At 43.0% G+C, this 14890-nt stretch overlaps 3 protein-coding genes across 3 annotated transcripts in view; 2 read left to right on the top strand and 1 right to left on the bottom strand.

Moving 5' to 3' along the window:
- LOC117983981 (putative uncharacterized protein DDB_G0287457) overlaps positions 1 to 14890 on the bottom strand; it is a 54168-nt gene that overhangs the window by 22453 nt on the left and 16825 nt on the right. The window lies entirely within an intron of this gene.
- Positions 1 to 14890, top strand: part of LOC117983987 (protein lingerer-like) — a 42222-nt gene that overhangs the window by 15784 nt on the left and 11548 nt on the right. Inside the window, exons 11-20 of the mRNA XM_034970634.2 lie at positions 902 to 986; positions 1482 to 1573; positions 2853 to 3173; positions 3599 to 3694; positions 4182 to 4260; positions 5286 to 5407; positions 6200 to 6286; positions 7158 to 7259; positions 9412 to 9558; positions 9913 to 9997. Of these exons, the coding sequence (XP_034826525.1) occupies positions 902 to 986; positions 1482 to 1573; positions 2853 to 3173; positions 3599 to 3694; positions 4182 to 4260; positions 5286 to 5407; positions 6200 to 6286; positions 7158 to 7259; positions 9412 to 9558; positions 9913 to 9997 (1216 nt within the window). The remainder of the gene's footprint in view (positions 1 to 901; positions 987 to 1481; positions 1574 to 2852; positions 3174 to 3598; positions 3695 to 4181; positions 4261 to 5285; positions 5408 to 6199; positions 6287 to 7157; positions 7260 to 9411; positions 9559 to 9912; positions 9998 to 14890) is intronic.
- LOC138402615 (uncharacterized) lies at positions 12913 to 14835 on the top strand. The gene has a single exon (XM_069499995.1). It carries the CDS (start codon positions 12973 to 12975, stop codon positions 14218 to 14220), a length of 1248 nt encoding a protein of 415 aa, XP_069356096.1. The 5' UTR covers positions 12913 to 12972; the 3' UTR covers positions 14221 to 14835.

Genomic DNA, 14890 nt, shown 5'->3' with positions numbered 1-14890 from the left:
AGCAACGAGCTAGGACCTACATGACATGTTCCTGCATGAACCTGTGTAGCTAAGAAACTTAGGCTGAGATCTATAGAGCGCACTCTGACTTAGCTTAGACTTAAGACAGAGTTAAAACGAGACAGAGCTATATCTCTCACATAAATCTGTCTCGTTTTAACTCAATCTTAAGTCTGAGAAAAGTCAAAGTGCGCTCTATAGATCTCGGCCTAAGATACGTATCTTGTTGTGATGTTTGCCAAACATGTTTGCTGTGGTGTTCTAGCCAATGGGTATTTTGGGCAGCCTATATCTCTCACATAAATCAGTCTCGTTTTAACTCAATCTTAAGTCTGAGAAAAGTCAAAGTGCGCTCTATAGATCTCGGCCTAAGATACGTATCTTGTTGTGATGTTTGCCAAACATGTTTGCTGTGGTGTTCTAGCCAATGGGTATTTTGGGCAGCCTATATCTCTCACATAAATCAGTCTCGTTTTAACTCAATCTTAAGTCTGAGAAAAGTCAAAGTGCGCTCTATAGATCTCGGCCTAAGATACGTATCTTGTTGTGATGTTTGCCAAACATGTTTGCTGTGGTGTTCTAGCCAATGGGTATTTTGGGCAGCCTATATCTCTCACATAAATCAGTCTCGTTTTAACTCAATCGTAAGTCTGAGCAAAGTCAAAGTGCGCTCTATAGATCTCGGCCTAAGATACGTATCTTGTTGTGATGTTTGCCAAACATGTTTGCTGTGGTGTTCTAGCCAATGGGTATTTTGGGCAGCCTATATCTCTCACATAAATCAGTCTCGTTTTAACTCAATCTTAAGTCTGAGAAAAGTCAAAGTGCGCTCTATAGATCTCGGCCTAAGATACGTATCTTGTTGTGATGTTTGCCAAACATGTTTGCTGTGGTGTTCCAGCCAATGGGTATGTCGGGCAGCCTGAGCGCTGCGCAGACGCAGTATCTGTCGCAGCTCACGCAACAGACGCAGCGGCACGACCCCGGTAAGTATATACGCTTTAATTTTTTTAAGTTAGAAAACCAACAACTTAATTAAACTAAATAGGTTTTTACAATTAGATACAAAATCAAGCGCGAGTCTATATATTTAAAAAAAAGAAGAAAATAGAAAATAGACCCAAAAATATTTATCGAGCGCGTCAGATATTGAGAAGGGATGTTAAGTGAATCTTCAAGTAGCTCCTATTCAAAAAACTGACGATTTAGACGCAACCAAAAGTCATGGCCGATGTTTGAAACTTTGTGACTCTCCTATTTCCTTATGTCACGCTCAAATTGTCAGATTAATGAAATGCACACTTTGCTGCATGTAATTAACTTATCTTGTCTTAATCTGACGCGCTCGAGTAAATCCCAAAATCCCCTCTTGGGCTCTACCATTAGGAAATACTCCGGCTACCAAAAATATACTTCACACACACACACAGTCCTCGTTAATGGTCTAGTGTTGCGTTACCGTAATATGTGTCGTTTCGCAGGTGTATACACAAGCAACTACGGCGTCTACGGTGCGACGGACATCAGCGCGCAGAGGAAAACGCAGCGGGTCAGGGTGCCTCCGCCTTCGAAGGTAAGCTTATATATTCACTAGCTAATGCCCGCGACTTCGTTTCGGTAGTTATAATAAGTTTAAATGATCTTTCGCGTAAAAATTATCACTACTATATCATCATCTTTGAGCCTCAATAGCTCAACCGGTATAGGAGTAGACTGAAAACCGAAAGGTCGACGGTTCAAACCCCGCCCGTTGCACTATTGTCGTACCTACTCCTAGCACAAGCCTGACGCTTAATTGGAGAGGAAAGGGGAATATCAGTCACTTAATATGGCCAATATTCTTTAAAAAAAAAAAAATCTTACAAATGTAAACCGACTATCAAAAAGTGTAATTTTTTACCTACTTTGAATAAACGTTTTGACTTTGACTTGTGAATTCTTGTAAAGTGGTGATAATAAAAAAAAACCTGGCTGAGTTTGTTGTGGGCTCTTCTCAGACCTGGGCGCGTTTGGTACCCTCGTAGCTTTAGTTTTAAGTACATATTAATTATCACCACTATATCATCTTACAAATTAAAATTTTAACCATCAGTAAGCGTAAAGTTTTACCTATTCTGAAAAAATAAGTGGATTTTGGTTTTTAAAAATCCTATGGGAACTCTTTGATTTTCTGGGATAAAAAGTAATATGGCACTATCCAGGTACCACTATACTCATGCAAAAAATCACGGCGATCCGTTGCTCCGTTGCGAGTTGCGACGTGATTGAAGGACAAACCAATAAACCAACAAACAAACACTTTCGCATTTTTATAGTACTGATTCTTTTCAGTACACTTAGTTTCTTATTTAAGTAAAAGGGCTCAATATCTGGTTGGGCCAGTTTGCAAAGCTATGTATTTTAAATACATTCACATATCTAATCTGAGGGATTGTGGGATTGAAGCCATATACATCTAACTCTGCAGCACTACCATCTGTGTGACACCCAATTGTTGTCTGTAAGTATGGAGATTTCAAATACGAGCCTCGCCTATCGATACTAAATTATAGATTCATCATGATTCTGTCAGAAAGGTACTCTGTTCTTCAACCCATAATTTAGCCAGATTGTTGTATGCTTGTGATGTTTGCAGAGTGAGTTCGACAAAGTATCGTTGAGAAATAATTTCTGATAATATACGCGAATCTGTCAGTAATAAAAACGTTTTATTTTAGCGTTTAAACTATCGTGAGTGATTTCCATTATATATAGTATATTATAAACTAGTCGGGCCAACGTCGACTGGATACGTGAGTATAGCCGTAGAAATATACTATATATAAAGTAAATACGTTCCTTTATTTTGTCAGATACCATCGTCAGCGGTGGAAATGCCGGGCGGTACAGAGAACAGCGGCAACATGTTCATCGACGTGCAGTTCGGCGCGATGGAGCCCGAGGCGCTGCACGAGACCCCGCCGCAACCCGCGCATGTCATGCATCCCGCGCATGCCACGCACCCCGCGCATGTGCCGCACGCCGCGCACCCTACGGCGCAGCCCACGCACCCCGCGGCGCAGGCGTCCCACCCCACGGTGCAGACGACGCACGCCGCGGTGTCCAACCACTCGGGGCATTCCGTGCAGCCCTCCGTCACGCCGTCGCCGCCCACGCCGGTGCCCGTCAAACAGGTACATAGTAAACTGATATGGACAGTGACATATACATAATACAAGTACACTGGAACAGGTGTACCTTGCAAAATGACAGTTACTTTTGTGCCAATTCGAAGCGCCCCACGGAGCGTACCTAGCGTGTTAACAGGTGCATCATCACAAACATTTAGTTTCGAGTACGTTCACTGCTGCTATCAGCGCCAAAATGCCGAAATCAAGTTGCTTTAAAAAGCGCGCTTATCTTTCTCAAGATGATGATAGCACTAAGCACCTAACTTGCTTTTTAGTTTATATAATTTATAAAGTGGGGTTAAAGTTGTATTTTTCCGTAGTCGGATTGTAGTGTTTTTATCTTTTTCTTTTATAGTAGAGTAGATTAGTACCAATTTCTCAACCTATTCAAGATGGCTTCAATAAAATGCACATTTGTCTGTCGGTAGCAGGTGACGTCACAGCCGGAGCCGCAGCCCGTGCCCACCAGCCACGAGACAACGACTGAAGCCCCTAGTAATAGCTACCCCAACACAAACAGTATGGTAACTATCACATTATCTACGTCTCTCTCCCTGCGTCGTGTTCCTCGTCGTGAGGGGCATGCCCCCCGTATATTGGTAGCAGGTGACGTCACAGCCGCAGCCGCAGCCCGTGCCCACCAGCCACGAGACCACGAGACCCCGACTGAAGCCCCTAGTAATAGCTAGCCCAACACAAACAGTATGGTAACTATCACATTATTTACGAGGCACATCGGGGTTTTTACCGACTGCAACGCAAAGGAGTGGTTATGTGTTGGTTGGTTGTTCATTGGTCTATATATGTTTTTTTTAATCTCTCATGGCGCTACAAAGAGTAATGTTCCAAGTGCTATCTATCCATAATATACAATATATAATTTACCAGCGTGGTAGATTATGGCCAAAACCCTTCTCTAGGAGGACCCATGCTCTGTAGTGAGAGACGATGGGTTGATCATGATGATGAGAACTCTGAAATTGATAGATTAACTGTGTAATATGTTTCCAGTTAAATGATAACTTATCAGTGGAGACGACGCAGACGAGTCAACCTGTCGCGTCAGAGCCTGCAGTCACCAACAGCACGTGTAAGTTACAAGTGTTAATAGTTAGGCCAAGATTACACCTGTAGTTTTACACACGTAAGTAATTTACGTGTCTAAACTACAGTCCAGTACGCGGCAGAAGGTAAGTAAACACTGTGTGTGTGTATGTAAACACCATATGTGTTTACATACACACTCTCACACACACACACACACACACACACACACACACACACACACACACATACACATATACACACACACACACACACACACACACACACACACACACGCACGCACACCCATCGAAACGCGCGCTCATACACGCTGTAAAGCTAAAATAATAATCATTGTCATTGCATATCTGGGAAGAGACTGACCCCTAGACACGGGTTAACCTAGTTTGGGGGTCGAGGGTAATTTTAAGCAAAATTGTAATTGTAATTTGGAACAAAAAAATGGTACGTCGGCCTTTAGAATCATATTTCGGTTTTGTAGAGCGTTGTCTCTGTCACTCATACCTATATGATGTCGGTCTCAACGACAGAGACAATGCTTTACAAATCTTCTATCTCTAAAGGTCGATGTACACTACTTTCTGCCGCGTACTGTAATTGATTAAATGACAGCTTTATTTAGGTAAATGTACTTAGAGTGTTTACATTAGTAGTTTTTTTAAAATAAAAATGGCGAGCAGCGGAGCAGGCGGGTCACCAGGTGTTAAGTGATTACCGCCGCCCATGAACATTTGCAGTAGAAGTAGGTACGACAATAGTGCAACGGGTGGGGTTTGAGCCGGCGACCTTTCGGAATTCAGTTCGCTCCTTAATCGTTGAGCTATTGAGGCTCTATTATTGGTCGTGCTGTACCAATAGCCGCAATAGCTCAACGGTTAAAGGCGCGGACTGAAATTCGAAAGGTCGCCGGTTCAAACCCCACCCGTTGCACTATTGTCGTACCTACTCCTAGCACAAGCTTAACGCTTAATTGGAGAGGAAAGGGGCAATGTTAGTCAAGTGACATGGCTAATATTCTTTAAAAAAAATGACAATGTTCCTTGTCCGCAGCATTGGAGAAGCTGTCTGCGTCGATGAAGCAATTGGGCGTGTCGGCGGTGTCGGCGGCGGCGAGCGAGGCGGCGCCGCCCCCGCAGCCGCACCACCACTACGCGCCGCACCACAGGCCTAAGGTATACCTGCTGACAGAGTACGGGCGTTTGTGCACTCATCCGTATCCACATCCGTGGCCGTCATATAAGTCCCGCAAATTGCTATTGCGCTGGAACCATGTTTCATTAACATCGAAATGATGTCATTTGACGTCAGCCGAAATAAAAATATACCATCAGCTCGAAACTTCAGTCTAGTGCTGATGTCACTATAATGGCGGCCACGCGCATTAGCAATTTGCGGGACGTATACAAAGACGTACATTCGATTCGTATTTTTTTGACGAATTGAATGTTTTGATGTATCGTCTCAAATCACGGATGAGTCTACAATCTTTTTTTTACTAGCTTAAGCTTCCCAATTACTTAGAATTATGAAATTTAGCAGATAGCAATGTTTTATATAGCACAAGTGTGGTGTGTATGGGGAAGAGTTGAAAAAGTGTCCAGCTATAAACAGTAAATAATAGTTCAAAAACTTCGAAACATTCGAAAGCTGTTATTTATTATTCAAATAATTAATTCAAAGTGGCTAATAAATTACACTTTTTGATGGTTGTTGGATTTGTAAGATGATTTAAGTGGTGATGATTATCACGCGAACTTAAAACTAAAGCTACGAGGGTTCCAATACCGTGTTTTATAAAACGTTGTGGTACATACAAAAAATTAAAGTGTTCTTTCTTGTACGATGGTATGGAAGTGGCGGGTATCATCTAGTTTTTAATATCAAACGACAGCTTGTGGCCATCTAGAGAGTTCCTTTAAAAAACCTTTATGTTTACAATGATCATAACGGTTGTGGTTGCGCAGACAGTCGGCCAACAGAACGTGTACGCGGCGCACCACGCCGTGTCTCACCATCCGCCCGTCTACGGCGCCAACGTCTATGCGCCACAGGTGAGTTAACATACTATCAGCCGCACTCAGAGTCGCTTAATCGTTACAGTTTAGTTAAAACGTGACAGAGATAATTATATCTCACATAAATCTGTCTTGTTTTAACTCAATCTTAAGTAACGATTAGCGACTCTGAGTGCGGCTGTAAGTCTTACATATACAGCATGTAATCAGAACGCTGACAAAAATGAAGACAGGTGAAAGTACTGATGAGCACCTCACATGTAAAGAGAGAAACAGAAATCTGCGCATCTTACCAAACTACAAGAAGTTTAAAAGTTTAAATTACCTAAGACTAATAATAAGTATGGAACTAGAACATGTTCATATATCTTAGCAAATATAATGAATAACTTACCATTAACTCTGCAAAATACCTACAGTAAAAGCGATTTTTATAAGAAATTGTTAGAGGCACTTCCTGGATCTAGGTGCCTCTTTGGATGCCTAGTCTAGGTCTAGGAAGTGTTTCATGTAACGATATTTTATATGTACAAATATGCATTAATTAACAGCTTTTATTTTTAGAACAGTTTTTTACCTATATTTTATTAAATTTGTATAACGCGAACTCGCTATCCTCACATAAACTATAACAGTTTCTAGAGGATGGCGAACTGTTTATTTTAAAATGTATTATTGAAATTTACGTGATCAATAAATAAAAATAAAAAATAAAAAAGTACTGATACGATACCACAAAAAAACCGTTAAAAAATAATATTAAAGAATCGACTGTTAGGCGGTACGAAGTTCGCCAGGTCAGCTAGTAGCAAATAAAAATCAGAGACCATATTGACTTTGTTCATATAAAATGTAGCTGTACGTAAATGTAGTTCATGTAATGTGATATTATGTTGGTTGTATGCAGGTGAACTCCACAAACGCAACGATGTCTGGCGCGTCGATCGCCAGCGCGTACCCGTCCAGCGTCACCCTCACACAGTACCAGCCCATGATCAACTCCTACCAGGTAAGAGGCTTGCGGACTTGTGGGGACCAGTGTTGATGTATGCAGGTGAACTCCACAAACGCAACGATGTCTGGCGCGTCGATCGCCAGCGCGTACCCGTCCAGCGTCACCCTCACACAGTACCAGCCCATGATCAACTCCTACCAGGTAAGAGGCTTGCGGACTTGTGGGGACCAGTGTTGATGTATGCAGGTGAACTCCACAAACGCAACGATGTCTGGCGCGTCGATCGCCAGCGCGTACCCGTCCAGCGTCACCCTCACACAGTACCAGCCCATGATCAACTCCTACCAGGTAAGAGGCTTGCGGACTTGTGGGGACCAGTGTTGATGTATGCAGGTGAACTCCACAAACGCAACGATGTCTGGCGCGTCGATCGCCAGCGCGTACCCGTCCAGCGTCACCCTCACACAGTACCAGCCCATGATCAACTCCTACCAGGTAAGAGGCTTGCGGACTTGTGGGGACCAGTGTTGATGTATGCAGGTGAACTCCACAAACGCAACGATGTCTGGCGCGTCGATCGCCAGCGCGTACCCGTCCAGCGTCACCCTCACACAGTACCAGCCCATGATCAACTCCTACCAGGTAAGAGGCTTGCGGACTTGTGGGGACCAGTGTTGATGTATGCAGGTGAACTCCACAAACGCAACGATGTCTGGCGCGTCGATCGCCAGCGCGTACCCGTCCAGCGTCACCCTCACACAGTACCAGCCCATGATCAACTCCTACCAGGTAAGAGGCTTGCGGACTTGTGGGGACCAGTGTTGATGTATGCAGGTGAACTCCACAAACGCAACGATGTCTGGCGCGTCGATCGCCAGCGCGTACCCGTCCAGCGTCACCCTCACACAGTACCAGCCCATGATCAACTCCTACCAGGTAAGAGGCTTGCGGACTTGTGGGGACCAGTGTTGATGTATGCAGGTGAACTCCACAAACGCAACGATGTCTGGCGCGTCGATCGCCAGCGCGTACCCGTCCAGCGTCACCCTCACACAGTACCAGCCCATGATCAACTCCTACCAGGTAAGAGGCTTGCGGACTTGTGGGGACCAGTGTTGATGTATGCAGGTGAACTCCACAAACGCAACGATGTCTGGCGCGTCGATCGCCAGCGCGTACCCGTCCAGCGTCACCCTCACACAGTACCAGCCCATGATCAACTCCTACCAGGTAAGAGGCTTGCGGACTTGTGGGGACCAGTGTTGATGTATGCAGGTGAACTCCACAAACGCAACGATGTCTGGCGCGTCGATCGCCAGCGCGTACCCGTCCAGCGTCACCCTCACACAGTACCAGCCCATGATCAACTCCTACCAGGTAAGAGGCTTGCGGACTTGTGGGGACCAGTGTTGATGTATGCAGGTGAACTCCACAAACGCAACGATGTCTGGCGCGTCGATCGCCAGCGCGTACCCGTCCAGCGTCACCCTCACACAGTACCAGCCCATGATCAACTCCTACCAGGTAAGAGGCTTGCGGACTTGTGGGGACCAGTGTTGATGTATGCAGGTGAACTCCACAAACGCAACGATGTCTGGCGCGTCGATCGCCAGCGCGTACCCGTCCAGCGTCACCCTCACACAGTACCAGCCCATGATCAACTCCTACCAGGTAAGAGGCTTGCGGACTTGTGGGGACCAGTGTTGATGTATGCAGGTGAACTCCACAAACGCAACGATGTCTGGCGCGTCGATCGCCAGCGCGTACCCGTCCAGCGTCACCCTCACACAGTACCAGCCCATGATCAACTCCTACCAGGTAAGAGGCTTGCGGACTTGTGGGGACCAGTGTTGATGTATGCAGGTGAACTCCACAAACGCAACGATGTCTGGCGCGTCGATCGCCAGCGCGTACCCGTCCAGCGTCACCCTCACACAGTACCAGCCCATGATCAAATCCTACCAGGTAAGAGGTTTGCGGAGTTATGGAGACCAGTGTCCTTACAAAACGATTAGAACTCGAACATCCTAACCACTAGGCTATCACCTGACCCGTGCTCTGTAGTGAGCCGGTGATGGGCTGATCATGATGATGATTAATGATTCTAATTTGGGGGACAAGTTTGGGGTTGCTTTGGAAACCTACGTGTTCGACTCGCTGCGGGTTTTATATTCCTGCCGTTTCTGTATTAAAATGATATTTTCAGCAACAAACGTCAGCGACGTCGGTATCGGCCGTGACGGCGGCGGCGTACGGCGGCAGCGCGCTGTACACCGCGGCGCCCTACACCGCGCCGCCCTCCCACCCCGCCGCGCCCTACCACCATCCGCCCACCAAACACCACAAAGAGCAGGTGAGACTTATTGCCGTGATCACCATCAAACGTCAGCGACGTCAGTTTCCCCATTTCTGCAGTCTTACCGCCGTACTCAGAGTCGCTAATCTCTCACATAGATCTGTCTCGTTTAACTCAATCTTAAGTAACGACTGAGTACGGCGGTTAGAATCTTACAGCACCTCCTCCTAAAGATCGATGTTCATCACTTTTGGCTGCGTACTGTAAATGTTTTGGTGGGATTTCTATTGCCGCTATAACAAAAAATAAAAATTTCAAAATGGCCGCCATAATTTTTTTTTTAAATGTGTTATCCGACTCGCACTTGACGGATTTTTTTATTAATGTAATGATATATGTCTGTTATTCCAGTATGACAACTCAGTAGCATCAAGTAACAGTTTAACGAGTACGTCCACGACGCAGACGTCGACAGCCAAGGTTGCGACCACGACAGGTGAGAGGACGAGCATTGTTTTATACTCACGACTAGCTTATCCCCGCGGCTTCCTCCGCGTGGACGACACGAAGGGCAATGCCAAAAACAATATTGGCCTCATCTTGATTGTACTGAAATAACATCAGTACCCATATTATAAACTAGCTGATGCTCGCGACTTCGTTCGCGTGGAATTAGGTTTTTTAAAAATCCCGTGGGAACTCTTTGATTTTCCGGAATAAAAAGTAGCCTATGTCACTCTCCAGGTCTTTATCTATACCAACAAACAAACAGACTTTCGCATTTATACTAAGGGTACTGATGCGAAAGTGTGTTTGTTTGTCTTTCAATCACGTCGCAATGGAGCAACGGATCGACGTAATTCTTTGCATGGGTATATTTGAGGACCTGTGGCCCTACCGCGGTTGTTTGACAGCTACAATGTCACGATCGCAATCATCTCTGATTGGTTAATGCTCGCTCACTATTGGCCACAATGCATTGTTGCAACAAGAATCGCACAAATTCAGCCAATCAGAACAATTGAGATTGTAATAATGATTGATGCAGGTTTTAGACAATCGCCCTACTGGAGAATGACATATAGGCTACTATTTATCCCGGGGAATCAAAGAGTTCCACGGGATTTTTAAAAACCTAAATCCACGCGCGTACGAAGTCGCGAGCATCAGCTAGTTATGGAAATAATTCAATCTTTCAACCTAGATATAAAATGAAAAGCTGACTGACTGACTGATTTATCAACGCACAGCTCATACTACTACTAGTTTTGATTTATCATGCAAAATGTCGAAAAAAATACGACTGTAGTACGGAACCCTCGGTGCGCGAGTCTGCCTCGCACTTGGAGTTGATTTTTCTTGCATATTTAAAAAACTAGAAACAGAATGGTAATAAATGAAATAAACATTATAGCAACACTGATGCTGAACTGTCAAAATGAAATGGTTTTAGTCGTGTTTGTTCCCTTTTATACACACACCCACATAGCACACACAACCGATAGACGTTGGGGTCCCAAGGTGCTGGAATGGCGACCTCGCACCGGAAGACGCAGCGTTGAAAGACCCACTAGGTGGACGGACGACATCAGACGAGTCGCAGGGAGCCGCTGGATCCAGGCGGCGCAAGACCGTGGCGTGTGGAAGTCCCTACAAGAGACATATGTCCACCTGTGGACGTCTATTGGTTAATGATGATGATGATGATGATGATGTTCCCTTTTTTGACACGATTTGGACATTTTTTTTTTTTTTTTTATTCGTTATAGGCGCACGCTTGACCACGATCACACCTGATGGAAAGTGATGATATGGCCTAAGATGGGACGCGTTTGCCTAGAAGGTGCCTATTCACTCTTGTTTTAAAGATACCCGGATTATAATTGACAGGAAACACTGATTTAGGAAGAGTATTCCAGACCCTAGCCATGCATATAAGGAATGATGACGCAAAGCGTTTCGTGCGCGAAGATGGAATGTTGACGACATAGGGGTGAAAACTCGCCCGGTGTCTTGCGGTACGGTGGTAGAAAGGTGAGGGAGGGACAAGATCGAACAGCTCCTGCGCACACTCTCCGAAATATATCCTGTAAAACACCGATAGGCCGGCAACTTTTCGGCGGTGATCAAGACTTTGAAGCTTCCCCAAAAGTGGTGAATCTTCGCCTATAAGTCTCCTGGCTCGACTATCAACGGCGTCTAAAGCGGCTAGTTGGTATTTAGCAGAGCCATCGAAGAGATGACTGCAGTACTCCATGCACGACCGGACCTGGGCCTGATATAAGGTTACCAGTTGGTGCGACGTGAAGTACTGCTTGACTTTGTTGAGAATACCAAGTTTTTTGGCAGCAGTCTTGGCTTTAGCTTCGATAGCCCTTCCGAAGTTGATATTGGCTGAAATGTCGATACCTAAGAGATCAATATGATCGGTGATAGGAACGGAGACACCTCGGAAAGTGGGAGTCAAGGTGAAAGGACTCCGTTTAGCTGTAAGCAGGCACGCCTGAGTTTTTGTCGCGTTAAACTCTACCAGATTGGCATCACCCCAATCTGAAACATATATGAGACATGCGCAAATAATAAAATTAGTTTTGCGCATGTGTCCCCATAACTGACAAGTGATTTTGCTTCAAGTTTAGCGCATCACATAGAAATACCCTACGCATGCACGAATCGCGCACATGCGCACAAAGAACACAAACGAACATGGCTATTGATTCACTACACTGACACATTGACAGTTGCCTTTATTGTAAATGTGATGATTTTCGTGACTCGGTGTCTAAATTAAAGATTGTGTGGAAATCTTTTCTCAGCCACCGATAGATGGCGCTAGTTGATCCTTATCTCACGCTTTATTCTAAGGCCATACTAACAGTATAAGGAAATGATTTGATTTGTGGTTTCAGTAAAGGTGTAAATCAAGTGTATTAAGTTCTAGTGTAAATAATAGTGCTATGCTATAAAGGCGTGAGTAAATAGTTCATTCGGGAGAGAAATTGTGAGTAATAGAATTTAATGAAAAGTGATTTAGTGCAATTCGAGTTGAAGACTAGTTAAAATTAGTGTGAAAAAAACTAAATTTTAGCTGTGAAAAACTTTGAAAAATTTCGTCTGTGATGTGTGAAAATTGAAATAACTTAGACTAAATTTCGCTTTAAAAAGACTAAAAAAATCAGTTGTGTAAGAATAAAATCCCAGTGTCCATGGAATTTTTTTGTTTTAATTTCACTTTGAATTTACTTGTGAATAAACTTTTAATTATTTGTGAACATTAGTGACTTAACTTAACTTTTAGAACTTAGAAGTTACTAATTGGTACATTGGACATGTTTGGTAATGTTTGCACTATCAAGATTCAAGCTTAGTATTTTGTACATTTTTTAAATTGTTTCTATGATACGACTGGACTTTATTATGTTGAACTTTAATATTGTGTTAATTTAGTCCTTCAAACAATTAAAAATAACAATGAATTCGTTAATACTTGTTCAAAAAGATCGTTTTGAAAACTTAATGAAGGCTGATAGAAATTACAAAAAGACACCTAAAGAGAGACTAACTAAGGCTTACATTGAATCTAAATTAGAGTCTTTAGAAACACTATGGAGCGAATTTAAGTCTGATCATCGACAGATCGCCTCTATCTGCGGTAATCAGGCTACCATAGACACGAGAAAAGATTTAACATATTTTACAGAAGATTTATACGAGCAGTTTGAAGAACTTTATACTATTTACAAATCAGTGTTAAAAAATAAACTCGAGCAATTTAAGCCTACACAAAATAGCGAAAACTCTGGATCATGTTCATCGCATAATGAAGTACAATTACCATCGATCAAACTACCCTCATTCAATGGAAAATATAATGAATGGCAATCTTTTCACGATTTATTTGGTAGTTTAATTCACAACAACAGCAATTTAAAGAGTGTTCAGAAACTTCATTATTTGAAGAGCTGCTTGAGTGGAGAACCTGAAAATTTATTACGCAATTTGCCTATTACTGATGCTAACTACGAGGAAGCGTGGTTGCTCTTGAAAAGGCGATATGATAACAAGAGATTGAATTGCAACGCTGTTCTTAAATCATTGTTTTCTATTAAACAAACGAGTCATGAGTCAGCTGGTGCACTTAAACTCATTCTTGATACAACATTGAGCTGTCTGAACCAGCTGAAGAACTTGGGTATTGATGTCAGATCTTGGGATTCATTTTTGATATACTTAGTGGTGTCTAAATTAGACGTCGAATCGCATAAACAGTGGGAAACTCAAATGAGCCATTTATCACCGGATGAAATGCCCACGTGGAATAAACTCGCTGAGTTTTTAGAGGCTAAGATTCGAGCACTAGAAATGATCGATACTAACAATACCAGAAGTCAAATTCAAAGTAATCAAGCACCAAAATCCAAATCATTTCATAGCACACTTGACAATCAGATTAAGAAGGACCCAGTTTGTGCACTTTGCGGAGACAGTCACCACCTTTTCGCTTGTAAGAAATTTGGTACGTGTTTAATGAATAAGATAGGTGAGTACCTACTTACGCAACGTTCGCGTCTACTTGCCTACATCACACACGTCAAAATTCTTCGCTCACACAACTATACTCGATATATTTTATTTTATTTTATTATAAAGGCACACAAAACAGGTTTCAGCTATAAATGGTCCAAATACAAAAACAATAGATTAAGATCTAAGCGGTAACCCTTAACATGTGTACACAATGCTTAAATAAATATATGCACTAAACAAGGTAACATACAATTTGTAACATACAGAAAAAAGAAATCGACAATCATTATAAAATATATAAAGTGGTTTAGGTAAGTAAATAGTCATAAATATTCGAATGGTAGACAAATGAGTTAACTAGCATACAAGAAAATTAACTACGAAAAATATACTTAAAGTGGAGAAGATGCAAAATGTTGATAATTTTTTTTTAAATGTGTTCAAGATATTATTAAGCTAAGAATTGTAAAATATATAAATAAACCAACCAAGTGCGAGTCGAAGGGTTCCGTACTATCGTACAAGATATTTTAACATTTTTATGTGCAACACTGCAAGAGTATTATTATGTATGTTCACGCAGTGCTGATGGGACTGTTAATGCCATCTATAATGTTTCGACAACTGCAAAGTGTCGCTACTAGATGGCATAAACAGTCGCTTCAGTACTGAGTGAACGTACATATCACAAATTTCGTCACGGGCAGTAAGCGAAACCGTGGCCTAGCGATCAAAGTGCCGGGCGCGAACCCAAAAGACGCAGGTTCGAGTCCTGCCGGTTTCGCAATTTTTGATATGTATTTAAAATTATTTACAAATGCAGCTAATTGTTCTTTTTTAACCGACTTCCAAAAAGGAGGTG

The sequence above is a fragment of the Maniola hyperantus genome, chromosome 7 (genome assembly GCF_902806685.2).
Source record: "Maniola hyperantus chromosome 7, iAphHyp1.2, whole genome shotgun sequence".
NCBI classification, from domain to species: domain Eukaryota; kingdom Metazoa; phylum Arthropoda; class Insecta; order Lepidoptera; family Nymphalidae; genus Maniola; species Maniola hyperantus.
This window is presented reverse-complemented; position numbering and strand designations above follow the sequence as displayed.